This window comes from Lacerta agilis, chromosome 5 (genome assembly GCF_009819535.1).
Source record: "Lacerta agilis isolate rLacAgi1 chromosome 5, rLacAgi1.pri, whole genome shotgun sequence".
Taxonomy (NCBI): domain Eukaryota; kingdom Metazoa; phylum Chordata; class Lepidosauria; order Squamata; family Lacertidae; genus Lacerta; species Lacerta agilis.
In genome coordinates, this window is record NC_046316.1 from 17,288,229 (window position 1) to 17,307,996 (window position 19,768).

The 19,768-nt window shown below is 42.3% G+C and overlaps 1 protein-coding gene across 2 annotated transcripts in view; it reads left to right on the plus strand.

Moving 5' to 3' along the window:
- RET (ret proto-oncogene) overlaps window positions 1–19,768 on the plus strand; it is a 90,660-nt gene that overhangs the window by 13,456 nt on the left and 57,436 nt on the right. The window contains exon 2 of one of the 2 annotated variants that reach the window (XM_033148739.1): window positions 3,040–3,236. The exons of the other annotated variant lie outside the window; for it this stretch is intronic. Within the exon in view, the coding sequence (XP_033004630.1) occupies window positions 3,040–3,236 (197 nt within the window). The remainder of the gene's footprint in view (window positions 1–3,039; window positions 3,237–19,768) is intronic. 2 annotated transcript variants of the gene reach the window in all.

Consider the following 19,768-nt stretch of genomic DNA (forward strand, 5'->3'; position numbering starts at 1 on the left):
TGTGGGAGGAGGTTAGGGAAGTAGCAGGAAATTGGTCTCCCCCTCTTGCCTCAGTGGTGCTTTCAGAACCTGCAGAACTTTGGAGGAAGGGTTTAGTAGGAGTGCACGTTGGCATCTGCCCCAGACACTCTAAATTAGTGGCACTCAGACTTTTTTCTCTGGGCTACACTTTCATAATAAAAATTTGTTCATGCCACATCAAGTTTTTTTTATTGATAAGAAATACATTGGAAAACAAAAAGAAGCAACTCCTAGCTGTGCTTGATTTATAACACTGCACACAATTACTTTATAATACAATCATGGGACATCCAGAAAGTATAAAACAGCGCAGCTACAGGAATCATTCCCAAAATAATATTTTTTTAAAAGCCCCTTGCATGTTTACCTTAACTATGTATGGAAACTCAATGGGAGGTGTGAGCTTGCTTTTGCTGGGTAATTTCATTTATATTAAGTTGAATCTGAGACAGACAAATTGAGCTCCAGAGAAGCGGACACGGGGCAATGGATTCAAACTACAAGAAAGAAGATTCCACCTAAACATTAGGAAGAACTTCCTGACAGTGAGAGCTGTTCGGCAGTGGAATTTGCTACCAAGGAGTGTGGTGGAGTCTCCTTCTTTGGAGGTCTTTAAGCAGAGGCTTGACAGCCATCTGTCCGGAATGCTTTGATGGTGTTTCCTGCTTGGCAGGGGGTTGGACTGGATGGCCCTTGTGGTCTCTTCCAATTCTATGATTCTATGATCTCATCAGTTTCTTCCTATCCTATCCTATCCTACCCTAATACTATAACTGCGCTGAAATGTTCAAATGTTTATTTGATTGCCCTTGAATCTTTCTGCCACACTTGCCATCCTCTCCTGCCACACCCTTTGAGTACCACTTCTCTAAATACTCAATCTGGGTCTTTCTCACATTTTCCCTACAAAACATGTTTCTGGGCATTTGCTTTATATTGCTCAGAGAATTTTCTCAACAACTGGACTTTTAAATGAAGTTTCAGAAGAGTCTGTATTTCAGAGACACCATTTAAAAAAAAAAATATGTCTGAAATGGCATGAATGAGCCAGTAGAATTGAAGAAAGCTTTCAGAAAAAATGACGCTTTGCCACTAGCAGAAATGTTTTTTTTAAAAAAAACACAAAAACAAAACTTTGTTCAGTTAATCATGATACAAATACACTTATTCAGCCAAATTACCTTTCAGAATCTGTCTAACTAAATCAGTGGTTTCTCTGATTCTGCAAAGGAAGATGGGTACATTATCACTAATGGTTAGCTAATGGCATATGCATTTAGAAAACTAATTAAACATTATATTTAGGAGATATTAAAAAGTTGCTTCTGTTGCTCTAATGGGTTGTTTTTACTTTTTATTTTCTTTCAAAAAACAACATTAAGGAGAAACTTACAAAGGAGAAAATAGAAAAGTAGGTGGTTTGGTTTCCAGTCCATCAAAGCAGATTTCATAGAATCATAGAATTGTAGAGTTGGAAGGGACTCTGAGGGTCATTTAGTCCAACTGCCTGCTATGCAAGAATCTCAACTAGACCACCCATGACCGTTGGCCATCTAACCTCTGCTTAGAAACTTCCAATGAAGGAGAGCCCACCCCCTTCAAGGGGGTCCATTCCACTGTCGAACAGCTCTTACCATCAGAATGTTCTTCCTGATGTTTAGTCGGAATCTCCTTTCTTGTAACTTGAAGCCATTGGTTCTAGTCCTACCCTCTGGAACAGGAAAAAACAAGTTTGCTTCATCTTCCATGTGACATTTGAATATGGCTATCATATCTCTTCTCAGTCTCCTCTTATCCAGGCTAAATGTACCCAGCTCCCTCAACCATTCCTCATAAGGCTTGGTTTCCAGACTCTTGGTCACCCTCTCCGTACACATTCCAGCTTGAAGATTCTTCTTCAAACTAGACACAGTATTCCCGGTGTGGTCTGACTAAGGCAGAATGGAGCAGTACTATGACTTGAGCCTATACTTCTGTTGATGCAGTCTAGAATAGCATGATCTTTGTTTACTGCTGCAGTTCAAATTAAGTGCTTCCTTCTGGAATATCCTGGAATTAATATGCTTACATTGTTGACTCATGTTAAGCTTTTGGTCTAGTAAGACCTCTAGATCCTTTTCACAGGTACTACTGGCAAACTTTTTGTTTGTTTGTTTGTTTACAGCTGGTTCTTCCTGCCTAAGTGTAGAACCATACATTTGTCCCTACTAAAATGTCATTTTCTTGGTTTGGACCCAGTTCTTCAATCTGGGAAGGTGGTACAGCTGGCTGTTCCTGTCAGGCATCTGAGGACACTGGTCATGGGAAGTGTCCACATTTTCACAGTGTTACAGCTAGAGCTAGATTGTGGTGCAGGTCTTTGGGAGAGTTTGGGGACTGTTTCTGGCATTCTACATGTTTTGTGATCTACGTCTTTTGCATTCCGTACCTAAGCTAAATTTTGACCAGGCCAGGCAATGGGAAATAGCTGTGGGTCAGTGGTAGAGGACATACTAGCCATGCATAGGATCCCAGGTTCAGCCCCTGGTATCTCCAGGTAGGCTTGGTAACATCTTATGTTTTAAACCCTGAATAGCCACTACTAAATGGACCATTTGGAATAAGGCAGTTTCTTCAGTTCTGTGCTTTTGTTGTTGTTGCTGCTGCTAATTTTCATTGCACAAAGCTGTCCCATAATTTTCTACCAGTGAAACTGCAATGTGATGGCTGTTACAGAATGTGCATATCTATCTATCTATCTATCTATCATCTATCTATCTATCTATCTATCTATCTATCTATCTATCTATCTATCTATCTCATTTCCAAGCTAACTTAGTGGATTATTAAAAAATAATTACTCCCATCATTGGAACATTTGGAACTTTGCCTTTTGTGCCTTCAGTGTAGCTCCCTAAAGCACATTTTTTTTCCAGCAAGCTTTAACTTTCTTAAGCAGGCCCTGCCCTGGGGGAGCGAGGAGTCTATTTCACAGTCTAATACATTTCGCCATTAAAGAGCTTCCTCTTTTAATTCCAGGATATTCCAGAAGGAAGCACTTAATTTGAACTGCATTGCACTGAGTAGAAAGCTAGCCTTCTGGCATCCAATGCTTCCTAATTATTTGCCCTGGGGAGAAGAGCGGATGGCAGCGGAAGTTGAAGCAGAGGCTCTGGAGAGAAAGGAAAGGTGGGAATGCTCCAAATTAAATAAACCATACCGAGAAGGAATTGGAGGTACCACATTCTTCCTTTCCGGAGACTCCCTAAAACCTTCATTTATTCTGACTTGCAGCTGAAAGGTTTCACTGTCACCTCTTCATTGTTCTGCAGTAGAACAACAGAAAGCTGTAACCATGTGGAACAAATATTGAGAAGCAAACTGTTTAAGCACATGGTACACTTTGTCGCATGCTTGGGTTTCCAATATTTCAGGTTTTTCCTAAAGCGAGACACTTGATTCCTGCCTAACAAAGCCTGAGAAACCAGGAGAAGAGGGGATTGTTGTTGGTTTCTTTAGTGATGGGAAAGAAAGACCAGCCCTGCCTTATCTTCCTGCAATGCCTAAAACCTGAATAAAAGCATATCAACTAAAAGTTGGCAGTGATGGTAGGACAGGACCTGAATAGTTCCTGGAATGCCTTCTGCTCAAGGGAATTATATATGAGGTTCAGCATATAGACCTAAAGACATCTAGGCAGGAGGCTTCAGAGATGCACCTGAAATGCTCCTATTTGAAGCACTCTCATACCACTTGAACAGTCATGGCCTCTGCATAAAATCACAGAAACTGTTAAAGGTGCAGAAAACTGTTAGGAGAGCCTGCACACAGTTCCCAGCACCCTTAACAAACTAGGTTTCCCAGGATTCTTTGGGGGAAGCTGTAACTGTTCAAGTGGTGTAAGAGTGCTTTCAATGGTGTGTTGAAGTGACCTGGTAAGAATATGGGAAGTTGCCTTACACTTAGATAGTCCTTTGGTTCCTCTAGATCAGTATGATCTTTGCTGTCTGGTGGTGGCTTTCTAGGATTTGGGACCGATCTAGGACCATTGAGCTATGGGCTGCCTCAAGCCAATCCTTGGATTAGTGCAAAAATGCAGGTTCTCAAAGGGGCGCTCCCAGCAACTTTGCTCCTCTTTTTTTTGCTGCTGTGTTAAGGAAAGCCAAGGTTTGGCTTAGGAGGTTATCTTAAGCTGGACCCAGACAAACTAGTTTTCCTAGTTCTTTATTCTTCTGAACGTTTCCATACGCTGAATATCTGATACTTCTGAACTCCCAGCTTTATGAATGCCCCGTGCTGCGAGTCATCTTTATATCCCCCATGGCATCCACATTTGGATCTCATTTTAATTTTATTGGAAATACAAATATAGTTCTATTATAGTACCTGATAAGCCGGTTGCCAGATATGTTTGGAGAACAAGTCGGGAATGGGCAGTAGGGACTAGGCGAGCAGAAAAGAGACTATAATCCTCCTTGAGTGTTGGTAATCATGAGGTTCATTTTGCATTATTACGGAATCCCAACTGTTGAGGGAACTCACCCAGTGACTTATATGACAGGAAAAGTGGTGATGGAGTGACTGTTCCTCAGTGTTTGCCAGATACTGGAGTCAGGGGAAGAGGGAAAGCAAGAAAGAAATGAAAGGTGAGAAACTGGCAGTGTCTTTGGTTGAGTCTGGTGATGCTCTTTAAGATAGAAGCATTTTTGGAGTGAGTTCAGTTTGAACTTTCATCACTACATGTTTAATGGTTCTGTGCTTAGTCATGCAAAAGGCCTCATGGTATATTTTTCATTGTCCACCTCTCCCAGATTTTTAGAAAGCTGTCATTGCATTTTGCAGTTATGAGCAGCAAAATTTGGTATCCTGAGCTGCCTTCCATCCTGTACACTTTCAAGTTTACCAGCTTAATGGAGACCATTCCAAGTTGGCTTGTCTGCTGGGAAACATTGTGTATTGTATAGCAGGGATGGGGAACCTGTGGCCTTTCAAATGCTGCTGAACTGTAACTCCCATCATCCCAGACCCATTGACTATGCTGACTGGTTCCCAACAACTAATTTGTCATTCAGGGATTTGTGTTATTTTAATGGGCTTTTTCTATGTGCTTCACTGCAACCGTACCTTAAGAAAAGTGAAATAGATCAGTCATATAAATAAATAAATCTGGAGGGCTACAGATTTTCCAACCCTGTTGTGGCAGATTCTGGGTCACGTTTCAAGATTGAACAGTAAATTCTCATGGAGAGCTAGCTAGGCTTATTGGGTCTCAGATTAGCAATATAATGCTCCCATACAGCTGCTCATTTGCACAGGAAAGGTCATCAATGGTGGGCAAACTCTTTTCGGGAAATTTGCTACCATCACTACCTCAGCAAGCTGCTAAGGAAACTTAGGATTCACCAGAACACAGTTGGAAAGATACTGTGATGATGTGTGATTTTCAGAAGGCAGCCCCCCTCTGCCACCCAAGATTCAGTAAAACTGCTGATGTGCTCCAATTATGTTTTGGTTTACTGGCTTTCCACATATGGTGGTTTTAACATAAGAATGGATGCTTTTAGATCTCCTTCCATTTCATGCAAAGAGAATGGGGAAGCACACAAGTCCAAGGCTCTTGCTGGCTTGTCCGTGTAACAACAACCCATAGTTTGTTGTTACATCTGAACCTGGCTCGGAAAATCCTGCCCCTTTTAAAAACGTATAAATTCTGCAGAACTTTGGGGAAGGTGCTTGAAAAGTGCAAAATCGCATGCCTTGACAACCAACATTTTCAACTTTGCATGGCTCAAAAGCTTTCCCATGACTATTGCCGTTGTTTGAGGAATAAAACTGTGTGTGTTCCTGGTTGGAGGAGGAAAGACTCCAAGCATAATACATGATCAAACCCCAATTTTGTTTAAAATCTGCTGTGTTCCCTAGAGCATTGTGTACTTGCTTTACCTCCGTGTGTGCTTTTTACCAACCCCTCTCCCGGAGGTTGCACATTATCCTGTTACTTAGTTAAGAGGGGCAACTTGCCTTGTGTGGCGACAGTTTGGGAAGAGGCATAAATAAGACACAGTTAATTGAAAGCAGATTCCCACTGTCTACCTCTAAAACCCACCCAGCCCATTAAAGCTCTCACGAATGAATCACTTTTGCAAAGAGAACTCTTTGCTCTTCTTCTGCCTCACTACACTCTTACCTGGGGGAGGAGGAAGCTCTTGAATTTGGTGACATTGATTACTAGGGAATAAACAACATGTTAAAAGTACAGTGTAGCGTTCGGAAGCCAGAAGGACACTGAGATTTAGCCCTTCGAACCTGCTTTGTTTCAATGAGTGGGTACAGTTGGTAATTGATACAGTGATAAGGAAAGGTCTTGACTGCATTACCTGGTGTCAGCTTCCGCTGCGCCCTGAACGGAGACCACAGACGTATTTCATTTGAAGTGTGCTCATGCAAGAACAATAGATCACAGATTTAAGATGGGGCCCGGCTACTAAAGCAAGAGAGCCAGGTGGAGCAGCGTGAGAGGTAAATAGCCTTTGTTTGCCTTTTAAGAAATAATGGGGCAGCTGCTGCATATAAAAGGATTATATATAGCAATAGCAGGTTAGGCAAATCAAGGGCAAAACTTTGCACTGTCGTCTTTTAATTTTTGAGTTACATCTTTGGGAGGGAATATTACAAATACCACATAGACTTACCCTTAAGCATCAGCAAGTCATTTTAAGAAGGGGTTTAAAAATAAAAAGTAGCAGCATCATTTTGTCTATAAGTTCAGCTGTTCCAGTTACCCATTGGTTTTGAGTTCGTGTATGTGTGTTAAGATTGTGCAGTTTTCTTTGACTCGGTTCATTCTTAAGTCAGCCTGGATAGCTCAGTTGGTTTGAGTGTGGTGCTGATAACGCCAAGGTTTCAGGTTTGATCCCTGTATGGGATGGCTGCATGTTCCTGCATGGCAGAGGGTTGGACTAGATCAGACATAGGCAACCTTCAGCCCTCCAGATGTTTTGGACTACAATTCCCATCATCCCTGACCACTGGTCCTGTTAGCTAGGGATCATGGGAGTTGTAGGCCAAAACATCTGGAAGGCCAAAGGTTGCCTATGCCTGGACCAGATGATCCACAGGGTCTCTTCAAACCCCACAATTCTATGTTTCTATGTTTACAACATAAGGCCCATGTGCCACATTTTGATAAGATAGGGAAAGACCATAGCTCAGCGGTAGAGCATCTGCTTTGCATGCAGAAGATTCCAGGTTCAATCCCTAGCTGCTGCTTCTTTGGCAATCACTTGTAGCCGAGTACGATTGTCTTCTATGAACACGGTCTTCACAGTGAGTCTAAGTGACTGTGTAGGCAAAACTTTGGCATCATAGTAAAATCTATGATGCATGAATATAGCCTCATTAAACTCCTTGAAAGTTGTTCAGACTGGCTAAGTGTGAGTCTGTGTACAGAAAAGACCAAGCAGGGGCAGATCTTGCTCAGCAGTGGATTAATATGTCCAGTTAACAATAATAAGCTTGAAATAATAGTACTGAAAATTCAAACATGAATGAAGGAACATAGCATGGAGAGGAACAAGCTACTATACCTCTGAAATAATAGACCATCATGACAACTAGGTTAAAGGATGTGCTACAGTAGGCTTTCTTGATCAACATCAATAAAACATCTAAAAATAACTACACAGATATAGTCTAAGTTGATTAGCAGTAATTGCCCTGAGTCAGTGTAGTCACTGATGGGTGATGTCATGTGTAATATTCTCTTAAAGTGATTTTAGCAGACGTAGCCTTTTGAAGAGCTCTTATAGCCGGCATAAATATCTTACTGGTTCCAACCTGGATGCCAGCAGTCAATGATATGTCTAAATATGACATAATACGGTATTAGATTATATCTTTGTGCTTTTCTTGTTATGTTGCCAAAGAAAAATGACAGCATCTGTCTTTTTTAATGCAAAAAGGGAGCCATTAAAATCTTTGAGAAGCAGAACATGGTAGCAAGGGAATCATGTAAGAACAACGAAGGTGAGCTTTCAAATATTTATCTAGGATCTGCAATCCTCTTGGTCACAACATAAGCATTTGACTTTTCTGCAAAGTCTGGAGATAACAGTGGAGAGGTTCTTATCCTGTGCTCATGAATTGAGGCAGAACTTATGTGCATGTATAGAGGAGAAGGCATAGTTGACCTGCTCTCTAAAAAGATCTGGGCCTGACTCAATATGTGTTTGGTTAAAATGTAATAGTAATAGTAGTAATAATAATAATAATAATAATAGATGAATTATAGGACTCCCCCCAATATATATATATCTATATATACATATATACATACACACACACACACACACACACACACACACACACACACACAGTGGTGCCCCGCTAGACGAAAATAATTCATTCTATGAGTGTCTTCGTAGAGCGAATTTTTCGTCTAGCGAAGCAGCAATGCAGCGCGGAGGTTTTCGTGCCGAATCTTTTTTTTTTCCCGTCTTGCGAGGCAGCCCCATTGACTTTTTTGTCTTGCGGGGCAGCCTTCCGCAGCGAATGCCGTTCGTCTAGCGAGTTTTTCGTCTAGCGAGGCATTCGTCTAGCGGGGCACCACTGTGTATATATATATATATATATATAACCTATTGCATTGCTATGAGGAACAGGGAACAGACTGGGCCAATAATATTTTTCTCAGTCCTGGTCAATCCAGAAGCTTCCTACTGCTTGCCAAATGCAGGAACCAATGTTGGGCACCCACCTCCATTCTATGCCTGAAAAAGATTCTGAGGCCAACATGATAGCTCAGTTGGTTAGAGCATGCTGCTGATAACACCAAGGTTGCAGATTTGATCCCTGTACTGCATATTCCTGCATTGCAGCGGGTTGGACAGATGATCCTCAGGATTTCTTCCAAATCTACAATTCAACCTGGTATGCTGGCCTGCCACTTCCTTCAGTACGTCACAGATAACACACTGGACTTGAGGTTGGGGAAGAGCTGCTAGCAGCTGTTGTCCCTCTTATTAATAGATGCAGGCCAGGTACCCCTACCCTCTTGTGGTCATAGTGAGATCGGGGAACCATTCCCATCCTCAGCACAATAGCAATGCCAGGATCATACAAGCTTCCCACATTAAGCGAAAAGTATATGTTGTGTTTACAATCTCTTAGCAGTTAAATAAGTATGTACTGTAATTTATCTCTGGCTTTAGTTTTTCAAATGTCTCTTCCAAGTCCCGATTCATTAGCTTTGCGCTTTACCTCCCTTCTCCAGTTATGAGTAATATCAGTCTTTGCCTCTACATTATGAACCAAAAGTTGCACATTTGATTTGGAGGTACCATCCTCCAGCAAAAGCAACTTTTAAAGAAATAAAATGGAGTGGGAAATGAATGAATGAATGAATGAATGAATGCTTGTTAGTTGGAAATACCTTTTCTCTTTCCTCTTTCATTCCTTATCACAGTCATCTTCCAGAAGGCAAAGAACCTCACCCCTCAAAAAAGTCCCCTTAACTGTCAATCCAATCAATTGGAATTTGTCCCCCATCAATAATTAACAAAAGCTTTAAATCAATTAAGCTTTGTGGTACTAGTTGTAATACTTAATGTTTAACAAGGAACTGTAATCCTGTTTCTCAATTGAAGCCTTTGGCTTTGTAGAATGTAAATGTGATGACTGGATAAGTTAAACAATGGCCAGGATCCAACGTACTCTCTCCAGTGTTTTGAGTGGAAAGTGTTTCCATTCAAGTGGAAGGGGGTTTATCTCCTGCTGGTGAGAGTCCATTGGGCATCATAAGATGTTGCTTCAGAAGCGTTGTGGTGCGGGTGGCTTTGCGGGGCAGCAGAGGATGCTGTTGGAACGGGGTGCTGAAAGGAGATCATCATTCATGGCACTTTAGACCCCACCCATAGCTTGCTTGCAGTTTCACAAGAAAACAGTGCAGAAGCCGTATTTAGTTGACGTGCTATGTCTCAATGTCAGGGTAATATGAGCCGTGGCTCATTGGGGCTCAGCCCAAAGCCAGCATTCAGGGAGAAGGATCAGTCCTCTCATAAGAGGAGGATATTTATGAGAATGGGCAGAGTGCCTTCCAGTGCTGGTTGGCAACACTAAACTAAGCTGGCAGAGAGTGGGCCGCCTCCTGGAATGGTTGTAACAGTCATGGTGGATACAGTGATGCAGGCAGGTCCCCTTTCTTTCTAGTGCCATTTGTCACTTCCGGTTACTGAGAAAGGGGGGATAAGGCAGTGGAGAGTTTGGTGGGGAAGAAATGCCAGGAGATTTGGATTGGCTCTGCCGCGGCACATGCACCGAGCTCCCTGCTTCCTTCTGTGTGATCCAGTAAGGATGCAGGCAGGAGGGGGCTGGCTGAGGGCAGAATGAAGTTGTTGGGGCAGTGCCCCGGTCGTCCTCATTGACCAGCTTCCCCTGGTACCTTCTCAGCACCGAGTAATGAAAACCAGCCGATAGGCATCCAGGAGGAGGAGAAAGGCTTTCAAGTCAGCGAATGTGTCTTATTGGTATGCTTCAATTCCTACACCTCTTAAATTAGAAATAAAATCAGGATAGTCAGAAATAACTGGCAATTGCAAGATAGCCATTTAAAAGGTTACCATGTGCACATGTAACCTTGTAGGGGAGTCATTTCTCCCTACCATCCTGTTAAACTAGGGAATTACCTCTTCATTTCTCCCAGATTATTGAGCTTTGGTAGCAATGGTGGTTTTACCATGTGGTTAAAGGTTCCAGGCAGCCATCTATCTCACCATGTGGATGCAGTTATCATATGCTAAGCTTTAAAGTGACGACAACTTGGCCTGCAAGCATTTATTTTTACAGCCCAAGGTAATATATATATATAGAGAGAGAGAGAGAGAGAGAGAAAGAGAGAGAGTGGAGGCTTTGAGCAATTTTACTTTGGGATTTTCTCCAATAATGAAGCCTCTGCAGAGAAAAGGAAGTCCAGCAAGTTTATTCTCTATCTCTGAATATAGCTTCTTCATCTCTGGTGACACCATAATTAGAAACTGTACATCCTTCCTACAGGATCTGAAGCGTTTTTTTTCTCCCCACTGTGTCAGCATTATATTTTAGCGTTTGTGGTCAAGAGCTAAGGCCATAAAGGTATTTTTAAACTAAAGTTCCTTTAAGCCAGTACGTTCAGAAACTCTTTTGACTTGTGGTCTTCTTCTAAAAGTCAATTTACCTTTTGGAACTCCATCCCCACTGAACTTTTTTAAAAAAATGAGTGAGAGCGGCCTGGGATATCCACTATCCATTGTTGGGCTCCAGCTTCCCTCTGTTGAGGCTTTCTTTTTACAATCAAGTGGTCTTTAAATTTTATGAGCTAAATAAGAATACATGAACTAGAAGAGAAGCCATGGGAAAATACTAAAATAATATTTAGTGATGGGGGATTGGAGATTGGCAATTGAATTTCATGGTTCTAAAACCCCTGAGCCTGTTTCAATCCAAGTCCATAATGACCTGAACTTGGTTCCTCCCCCCCCTCACCTTCCCCACCTGTGAGTGTCCCGATTACCCACTTCTCCTAACTTAAACAAGTGAAATGGATATCAGGCAGGATTTGAGGAGCTATAAACATCAGAACTGAGTTCTGGATGCTGCCACAACTATAAGCAACAGCATCTACTAGACAGTGGGACACATAGAAGCAGGACTGGGTGCTATCTGGTTTTCAACACCACGATGTATCACCAGCTAAATATGACAATATATACCCATATATCGGCAGCGGCGGAGGGCCTTGCTGGGCCTCCCTGCAGTGGCAAGGGAGCCATTGTGGTGTAGTGGTTAAGAGCGGCAGACTCGTAATCTGGGGAACCAGGTTTGTGTCTCTGCTCCTCCACATGCAGCTGCTGGGTGACCTTGGGCTAGTCATCATCATCCTCCTCATCACAAACCCCCTCCCCATCATTCTCACATAGTACCCAGCCTCCCATTTCAGCATAAGGCAGCCAGCTAAACATTCTCCTCTCCATTCAGTCCTCCACAGAAGCCCCCCCCTCCCCAGCCCCCATACCACCAATCTCTCCCTTTTTAAAATCTCTCCTCCTTTTAAGGGAGGGAAGGAGGGGAAGCAAGCAAGCAAAGACTTAGTCTCCTTTAAATAAATTTTAGAAACCTTCATTTTTAATATGGAGGGGAACTATTTAGGGGAAACCAACAACATAACACCACCAGAAAACAAAAACAAAAACAAAAACTCTTCCCCCTCTTTTTTCAGGGGGGGTTGTGGGCAGTGTGAGGGAAGAAAGAAGTGTTTTCCATTTTGTTGTTAAGTTCTCTGTTTACTTTGCTGCTGGGTCTTTAATTGTCTAGCCATGGGGGGAGGTGTCCCTCCTGAATTGTTAGCAGACTCTGCATAATTAAAGGTAAAGGGACCCCTGACCATTAGGTCCAGTCGCGGACGACTCTGGGGTTGCGGCACTCATCTTGTTTATTGGCCGAGGGAGCCAGCATACAGCTTCCGGGTCATGTGGCCAGCATGACTAAGCTGCTTCTGGCGAACCAGAGCAGTGCACGGAAACGCCGTTTACCTTCCCGCCGGAGTGGTACCTATTTATCTACTTGCACTTTGACGTGCTTTCGAAATGCTAGGTTGGCAGGAGCAGCGACTGAGCAATGGGAGATTCAAATCACCAACCTTCTGATCGGCTAGCCCTAGGCTCTTTGGTTTAACCCACAGCACCACCCACGAGGGAGAGAGCAAACAAAGCCTGCAAAGTATCAGTTCCCCCGAGCTTCCCTCTGGGAAGCTGTTAAGTCTCCACCTTTTATTCACCAGTATATTGTGGTACCTTGGTTCTCAAACTTAATCCATTCCGGCAGTCCGTTCCAAAACCAAGGTGTGCTTTCCCGTAGAAAGTAATGCAAAATGGATTACAGTGGTACCTTGGGTTACATACGCTTCAGGTTACATACTCCGCTAACCCAGAAATAATGCTTCAGGTTAAGAACTTTGCTTCAGGATAAGAACAGAAATTGTGCTCTGGCGGCACAGCGGCAGCGGGAGGTCCCATTATTTAAAGTGGTGCTTCAGGTTAAGAACAGTTTCAGATTAAGAACGGACCTCCGGAACGAATTAAGTACGTAACCAGAGGTACCACTGTAATCTGTTCCAGACTTTTAAAAACAACTCCTAAAACAACAATTTAACATGAATTTTACTATCTAATGAGACCATTGATCCATAAAATGAAAGCAATAATCAATGCACTGTACTATAAAATAAGACAGTATTGTAGATGATTAAAAAAAAAATTCTTACCTGCACTGATGATAGTCATTGTTTGTATGGGGGGCTTGTATCCATTTCCGCAGTCACACAATCAATCAATCAATCAGTAGCTGAACTGGGTTCCACACAGTCACAAAAACAAATTAACCGAAAAAGCCTCAAAAACAAAAATGCAAAATCAATAGCAAATACAAAAGTGCCAAACTTAATCTGTTCCGGAAGTCTGTATGACTTCTGAAATGTTTGAAAACCAAGGCGCAGCTTCTGATTGGTGCAGGCACCCCAGAAACAATAGCCGACAGCCGCATCAGACATTTGGCTCCTGAAAAACGTTCGAAAACTGGAACACTTACCAGAACATTTCCAGTGTTTGGGAACCAAGGCGTTTGAGAAGCAAGGTACCACTGTATTGCCTTGTTGAAACACTTACCGTAATACGATGTTGTTTTAATACCTGGTATTCAACGATTTATCACACAGCCCTAGATCGGAGCCACATTTTCTTGGGACTGTGATCTGGATGTGCTGACATGCGCTTGCTTCAGCATCCATTGACCTGGGGAAGCAATGTACAATGCTTGAGCTTTTCCCACCATCCGTTCCCATGGAAAGCTTGTGCCACTGTCCACCTCTTTGTGATGTCAACTAATGTTGCAACAAGTATGTGTGGCAATTGCCTCAAGTTGTTCCTGCCAGCTCATTGCCTTGGTAAGGTCAATTTGGATAAAAGAGGAAGGGCTGGCTTGCAGGTTAGTAGCAGAGAGATCTGTAGGTCCCATAATGCTCTAGCCTTCTAATAACATCATCAGGAATGGTAGGACTGGGCAGGAAATATGTGGAGAAAGCCTTGTCTCCCACTGTCCTGCCTTGTCTGAGGTTAGATTAGAGGGTGATTTAAATATATGTGTCCCATATCTGGATCAGTGTTTGAAATTCTCCAGGTGCATCTTACACCTGGCTATCGGCCACTTGTGACCAAGTGAAGATGCCCAGGTGCCAGGATGGCGCCTGATGTCTCCACCATCTGGAGGTGCATGCCTGGGGATCCTTGGATCATTCCTGATTTCACATACTAGCAACACATCCTGTAGAATTCTATCCATTATATTTTATCAGCACAATCAGAATGAATTTGAGGAACCAAAAAGCCGTATTGAAAAATGTGACTTTTGAGCTTCTCTGCCCCAAAAAATGGCAACTAGGCATTCCGTTTGGGTGACTGTAACCCTGGTTTAAAGAGCCACTTGGTGCCTAGCTTATATATCTTAGTTTCTAACACTGGCTTCGGTTGCAGTGTGGCAACCCCAATTCCCTTTGGAGTCATGTGGGGGAACCCTCTGAGTGTTTGTCCTTATCTTGCTATTGCTGTAGAAGTGCTAAGCTTCAGATCAGCAGCTTGGAACAGTGATCAATACGATAGCCACTTCATTTGAATGCCTTCCTGACAGGAGATAGACTTTCTTAATTGTTATAAGTGCCAATACAGTTGAGAGTCTGTTGGTATTCATCCAACTTCCATGTGAGTAGTGTTGGCTGTGTCCTAGACTAAGCTTGAGTCCCTACCCACTTTTCAAGGTCTTCAGGTTACCAGTAAATTATATCTATACACTTGGCAATTTCTTTGCAAAATCTTGCAACTACTGTAATTGAAATGCCCTATATCAAACTGCAGACCATCAAAATAATTGCAGGAAAAAAATGGGGGGAAGGCTTCAATTTAAACTTTGAGGACAAAAGCCTTGTTGCAGGGGAAATCAGACAAGGTCCTTCTCCCGCCCCTGCTTATATGGAAGCTTGCCAAAGGTTGCATTTATGTTCATTGAAACTTTAATTCCAAAAACCAGCACTTAAATGCTAATAGGAACAGGGTTTAGAAGCTCAACTGCCCTTCTCTCTCTTCCTCTCTCTCTCCTCCCCCCCCCCGCTCTCTCACACACACACACCACAAATGTAAGTTAATTCCCCACTCCCAAATCTTGAAAGTTGGCGTGTGTGTTTCTGGTTTGCTGGCTTTTCTTTACAGCACAAGGGAGAGAGGAACCTTCCCCTTACTCCTTCCAGTATTCCATTTGCAGGTAGGTAGCCGTGTTGGTCTGCCAAAGTCAAAACATAATAATAATAATAATAATAATAATAATAATAATAATAATATCCTTCCAGTAGCACCTTAGAGACCAACTAAGTTTGTTCTTGGTATGAGCTTTCGTGTGCATGCACACTTCTTCAGATACACTGAAATTGCACATAATGATCTTGTGAGGCATATCTGTTTTACTGGTGGTTCAGAAGGCTCAGTTATTGGTTGGTGTGGTTGCCAGAGTTCTTTGTGCTGCAGTGTGTCTTCACAGTTAGCTCAAAGGAAAGCACAAAATAAAAAAGGAAGAGGTGAGAGAAATGGGCATGAATGGACAGGACAGGTGCTAGTATTTTGTGGACATAACAAGGGCTGCTGAACACTGATTTACAGTACTAAATTTCCCTCTACATGATTAGCAGATGGAAGTGAGTTTCCACTTTTGTTTTCCACATATATTATCCATGCGGGAGAACTAAGGGACTCTGTTAAAGTTATCATATTGTAAACACGGTTTGTTGCTTCTCTTCAAAAAATACTTCCTGGTTGGTCTGTGGAATCAGTTTGCTTTTTTTTAAAAAAAAAAAGAAATACTTGAATTGTAACTATTTATTACTTATTTAAAATCTCTAGTATATAAAACAGGACACAATCAAAATAAAAACAGGATACTGTCGTTAGTTTCCTATTCTTGCATTTGTGTCACACCTGCTCACAGTGCTACAGCATCAGGTGCTCGCAGATCGTATATCATTAACTCATGTAAATGTTATTAACAAGACTTGAGTCAATACTGCTGCACATTGTAGAAGCGATTACCGGTACTGTGGCTGTCAGCTTAGGGCAGACCCACACCACATATTTAGAGCACACCCGGTTGAACATGTAAAACTTCTGATCTCCCTCCCCCCCGAAGAATCCTGGGAACTGTGGTTTGTGAAGGGTACTGCAGTTCCCAAGATTCTTTGGGAGAAACCATGTGCTTTCAGTGTGCTTTAAATGTATGGTGTGGTTTTGCATTTAGTCCTCCAAAGAAAGGGTTGTTTTTCGTTTTGTTCTTTTGGTAGATCAGAATATTTTAAAGACTTATTATAAAGGCATTGGTCATTCACATTAAGTTTCTTTATGCACTCAAGGGCAGTTCTAAATTCTGGAAGGATGCAGAATTCAGTGATGGATTTCAGGGCCCACTGGGGATGGGACCTTGTGAAGTATCGGAGGCAGAGACTCACAGGACATGAGAGAGTTTCATTTGCACTGTGCAGTCTACAGCAGTCTCATTGGTCTCTGTAGAGGCCCTGGCGTTTGACCTAGTTGGCCTAAAGGTCTATGCCCTCTTCTCATGCTACTCATTCAGAAAGATAAACAGAAGTATGAAGGGAATTTCACAGAATAGTAGAGTTGGAAGGGATCCTGAGGATCATCGAATCCAACCCACTGCAATGCAGGAATATGCAAGTGTCTCATATGGGGATTGAACCTGCAACCTTGGTGTTATCAGCATCCGCTCTAACCAACCTAGCTATCCAAGTACATCTTTAGGCCAACACCCTGAGGTAGCGCAGTCCATTCCAGCCCCTCATTTTTTGAGAGATAACATACCAAAGGAGACAACCTTTTCTCTACACCGACTCTCCAATATGCTTTAAGGTTTAGGGTTCTTAATCATCTGGGAAACCTCTTCTCTAAATCAACCTGTGAGGGCTGCAAGGAGCCACACTATCTCCAGGGGTGAGGCTGAATGCACAGCCCCGTTGAATCTGTGTTGCCCTTTCACGCGAGTAACATGCAAAGAGGGCTCTTATGCAACCCAGTGCCAACTGGGGATTCAGCGGGGTTGATAGTTTTCCCATTTTGATTGGAATTTGCCGGGTCTACAAATCATGCATAGTGATTCATTTCCCCCCAAATCAGCAAGTTTTAAGTACAGTGGTACCTCTGGTTACATACTTAATTCGTTCTGGAGGTCTGTTCTTAACCTGAAATTGTTCTTAACCTGAAGCACCACTTTAGCTAATGGGGCCTCCCGCTGCCGCTGCACCACCGCTGCCCGATTTCTGTTCTCATCCTGAAGCAAAGTTCTTAACCCGAGGTACTATTTCTGGGTAACCTGAAGCGTCTGTAATCCGAAGCATCTGTAACCCGAGGTACCACTGTAATGTTTATAATTCAAGTATAAATAAGTTACATAAAGGCACCCCATCTTGATCCATAGACATTCAACTGAGATTTCAGCTTCCATTTATGTGGGGCTCTGAGCTATGTCTGATTTGTTCCAAGTTGAGTTGTTGGAGGTCTAGCGATGTTCTTACCATGTGTCTGAAATCAAAGGTGGAAAATTGCAGTACTTTCCTCTTCGGGGATTACATTCCGTCATCTTTGCCATATCTTAGTAACACCGTCTGCTCTTAACATTACCGTACATTTCCGATGTACAGTGTTTTTTTGCCAGAGCTGGAGCAGAGCGCGTGTTTTCCCTTGTTTTGCTGGAAACTACAGCAGATCAAAGATGCTTCATGTAATGATCATCAGTCTGCACGGAGTGTCTCTGTGTTACATATTAACCAGCTCTGATGCCTCTTTACATGAGGTCACAGCTTCCCAAATTAATTCTGTCACAGGAGAGGATTCATTAGATTCTTAATTGACTATTTCCTTACAAACAAGCAGGAAGGAACTTCTAGAAAACAAAGTAATTAAACAGTGAGCAACGCACATAAATCATATTTCTGAGCAAACTAACAAAAAATACAGAATTTGTTGCACTTTATATAAAGGGTGTTTTTTTTTGTTTGTTTTTTGGCAAGTATACCAGTGATAATCCAGGGTCCTCAGCCAATGTTTTTGAAGTTCAAGCTTGTTTTTTTTTTTAAGACAGGGGCTGATCCTGACCATCAGTCCTGGCTACAACTTCATGGGCATGGGGAATTTGTGGCTTTTTCTACAGAATTCTTTCCACCATGAAAATATTTGCAGTTGATAAATGTAAAGTTGGATGTCTCATGCCAGTTTTAGAGCTGTGGCACGAACTGATTGCATCAGTTTACTTTGTGGACTGAAAAACAGAATTGTGCCTTCACAACCCCATTGAATGTTTGAAAAGGGAATAGCAGTTCTTCATAATGAAAGCACTTTCACATGAGAGGTACATAGTTATGTTAATTGCTCAGTTCTTTAGCAGTTTTCAGCTGCCAGCAGAGGCTTTCACTGATTTTTTTTTCATATATAAAAGAGTAACGACATGATACTGTTTCAAAACTACGTTTTGAAAATAAGGAAAAGATAGAAAAAAGTACCTCCTGCATTGCCAGTTTTTGTTACTCCGCTCTTAGAGCTGAGCTGAATTTCCGTGAGTTTTGATTTTTGTGTTTGATTGGGGGGGGGGGAGGAAGTGCTTTTGGTGAAGTGTTACAAAAATTGCGCAACGCTTAAAAGTGTTCCTATGCTTTGTCCAAGTGCTGAACATTAATCACAGCTCCGACAGCGCTCTTCAAACTCCCTGGAAGTCTAGAAAATATATTTAGTAGGGGCGTCTAACCTGTGGCCTTCCAGATGTTGTTGGACTCTATCACTCTATCAAGCCAACATGACTAATAGCCAGAGATGGGGGAAATTGCAGTCCAACAAAATCTGGAGAAGCCACAGGTTAACCACTTCTGATATTTAGGGATTCTGCCTAAGATTTATCTCATTTGGGTCAGAGAAGTTCCCTGAGTTCAGTCAGTCAAGTTCATTGTTTCTAAGCTCAGATGTTTCCCTGTGCTGTGTTCTGTCAGATAACTGCACTCCAGAGACAGTTCCTTGGAACCTTTTTAAAAAAACAACAGCTTTTGAAGGCTGACCTCATGGGTCTGAGACCCCTGGGGCCTTGTTTCACATGGGAGGTAGTTATAATGAAGATGATTCTGAAACCAGTGTCACTCCTGGGAGGTGAGGCACAGCTCTGAGGTAATGTGGGAGACAAGCCTCTAAGTACTATTATTTGAGCATAGCTTATGATGCCAGAGACCATCTTCAGGTAGGAACCATCTTTGGCAGATAGACCCGTTTTTTTAAAAAAAATGGCCTAAAGGAGGGTTGGAAGCTGAAGTAGTTGGAGATCTGGACTGCCGTATTTGTTTCAGTGGCCTAAGCAGGCTCTGTGATGGTGGGACCTTGCAGGCTGTTTTTGCTCTTTTAGCTCTGTCACATCATCCTTAACTCAATTACGAATACCCCACCAACTTTGGATAAAAAAATAAATACATAAAAGTTGATAATGAATAGTAGTAGCCTCTGTTCATATAGCGAGTACCTTTCTTGTTGAGTACCTGCAGCCTATCTGAACATATTTAGATTTTTGTTTAAAAAAGGAGTGCCGCTTCTCCCTTTACAACAAATCCAGTTTTGTTTTGTTTTTTGTTTAGTAAAACAAACAAATTACAGCATAT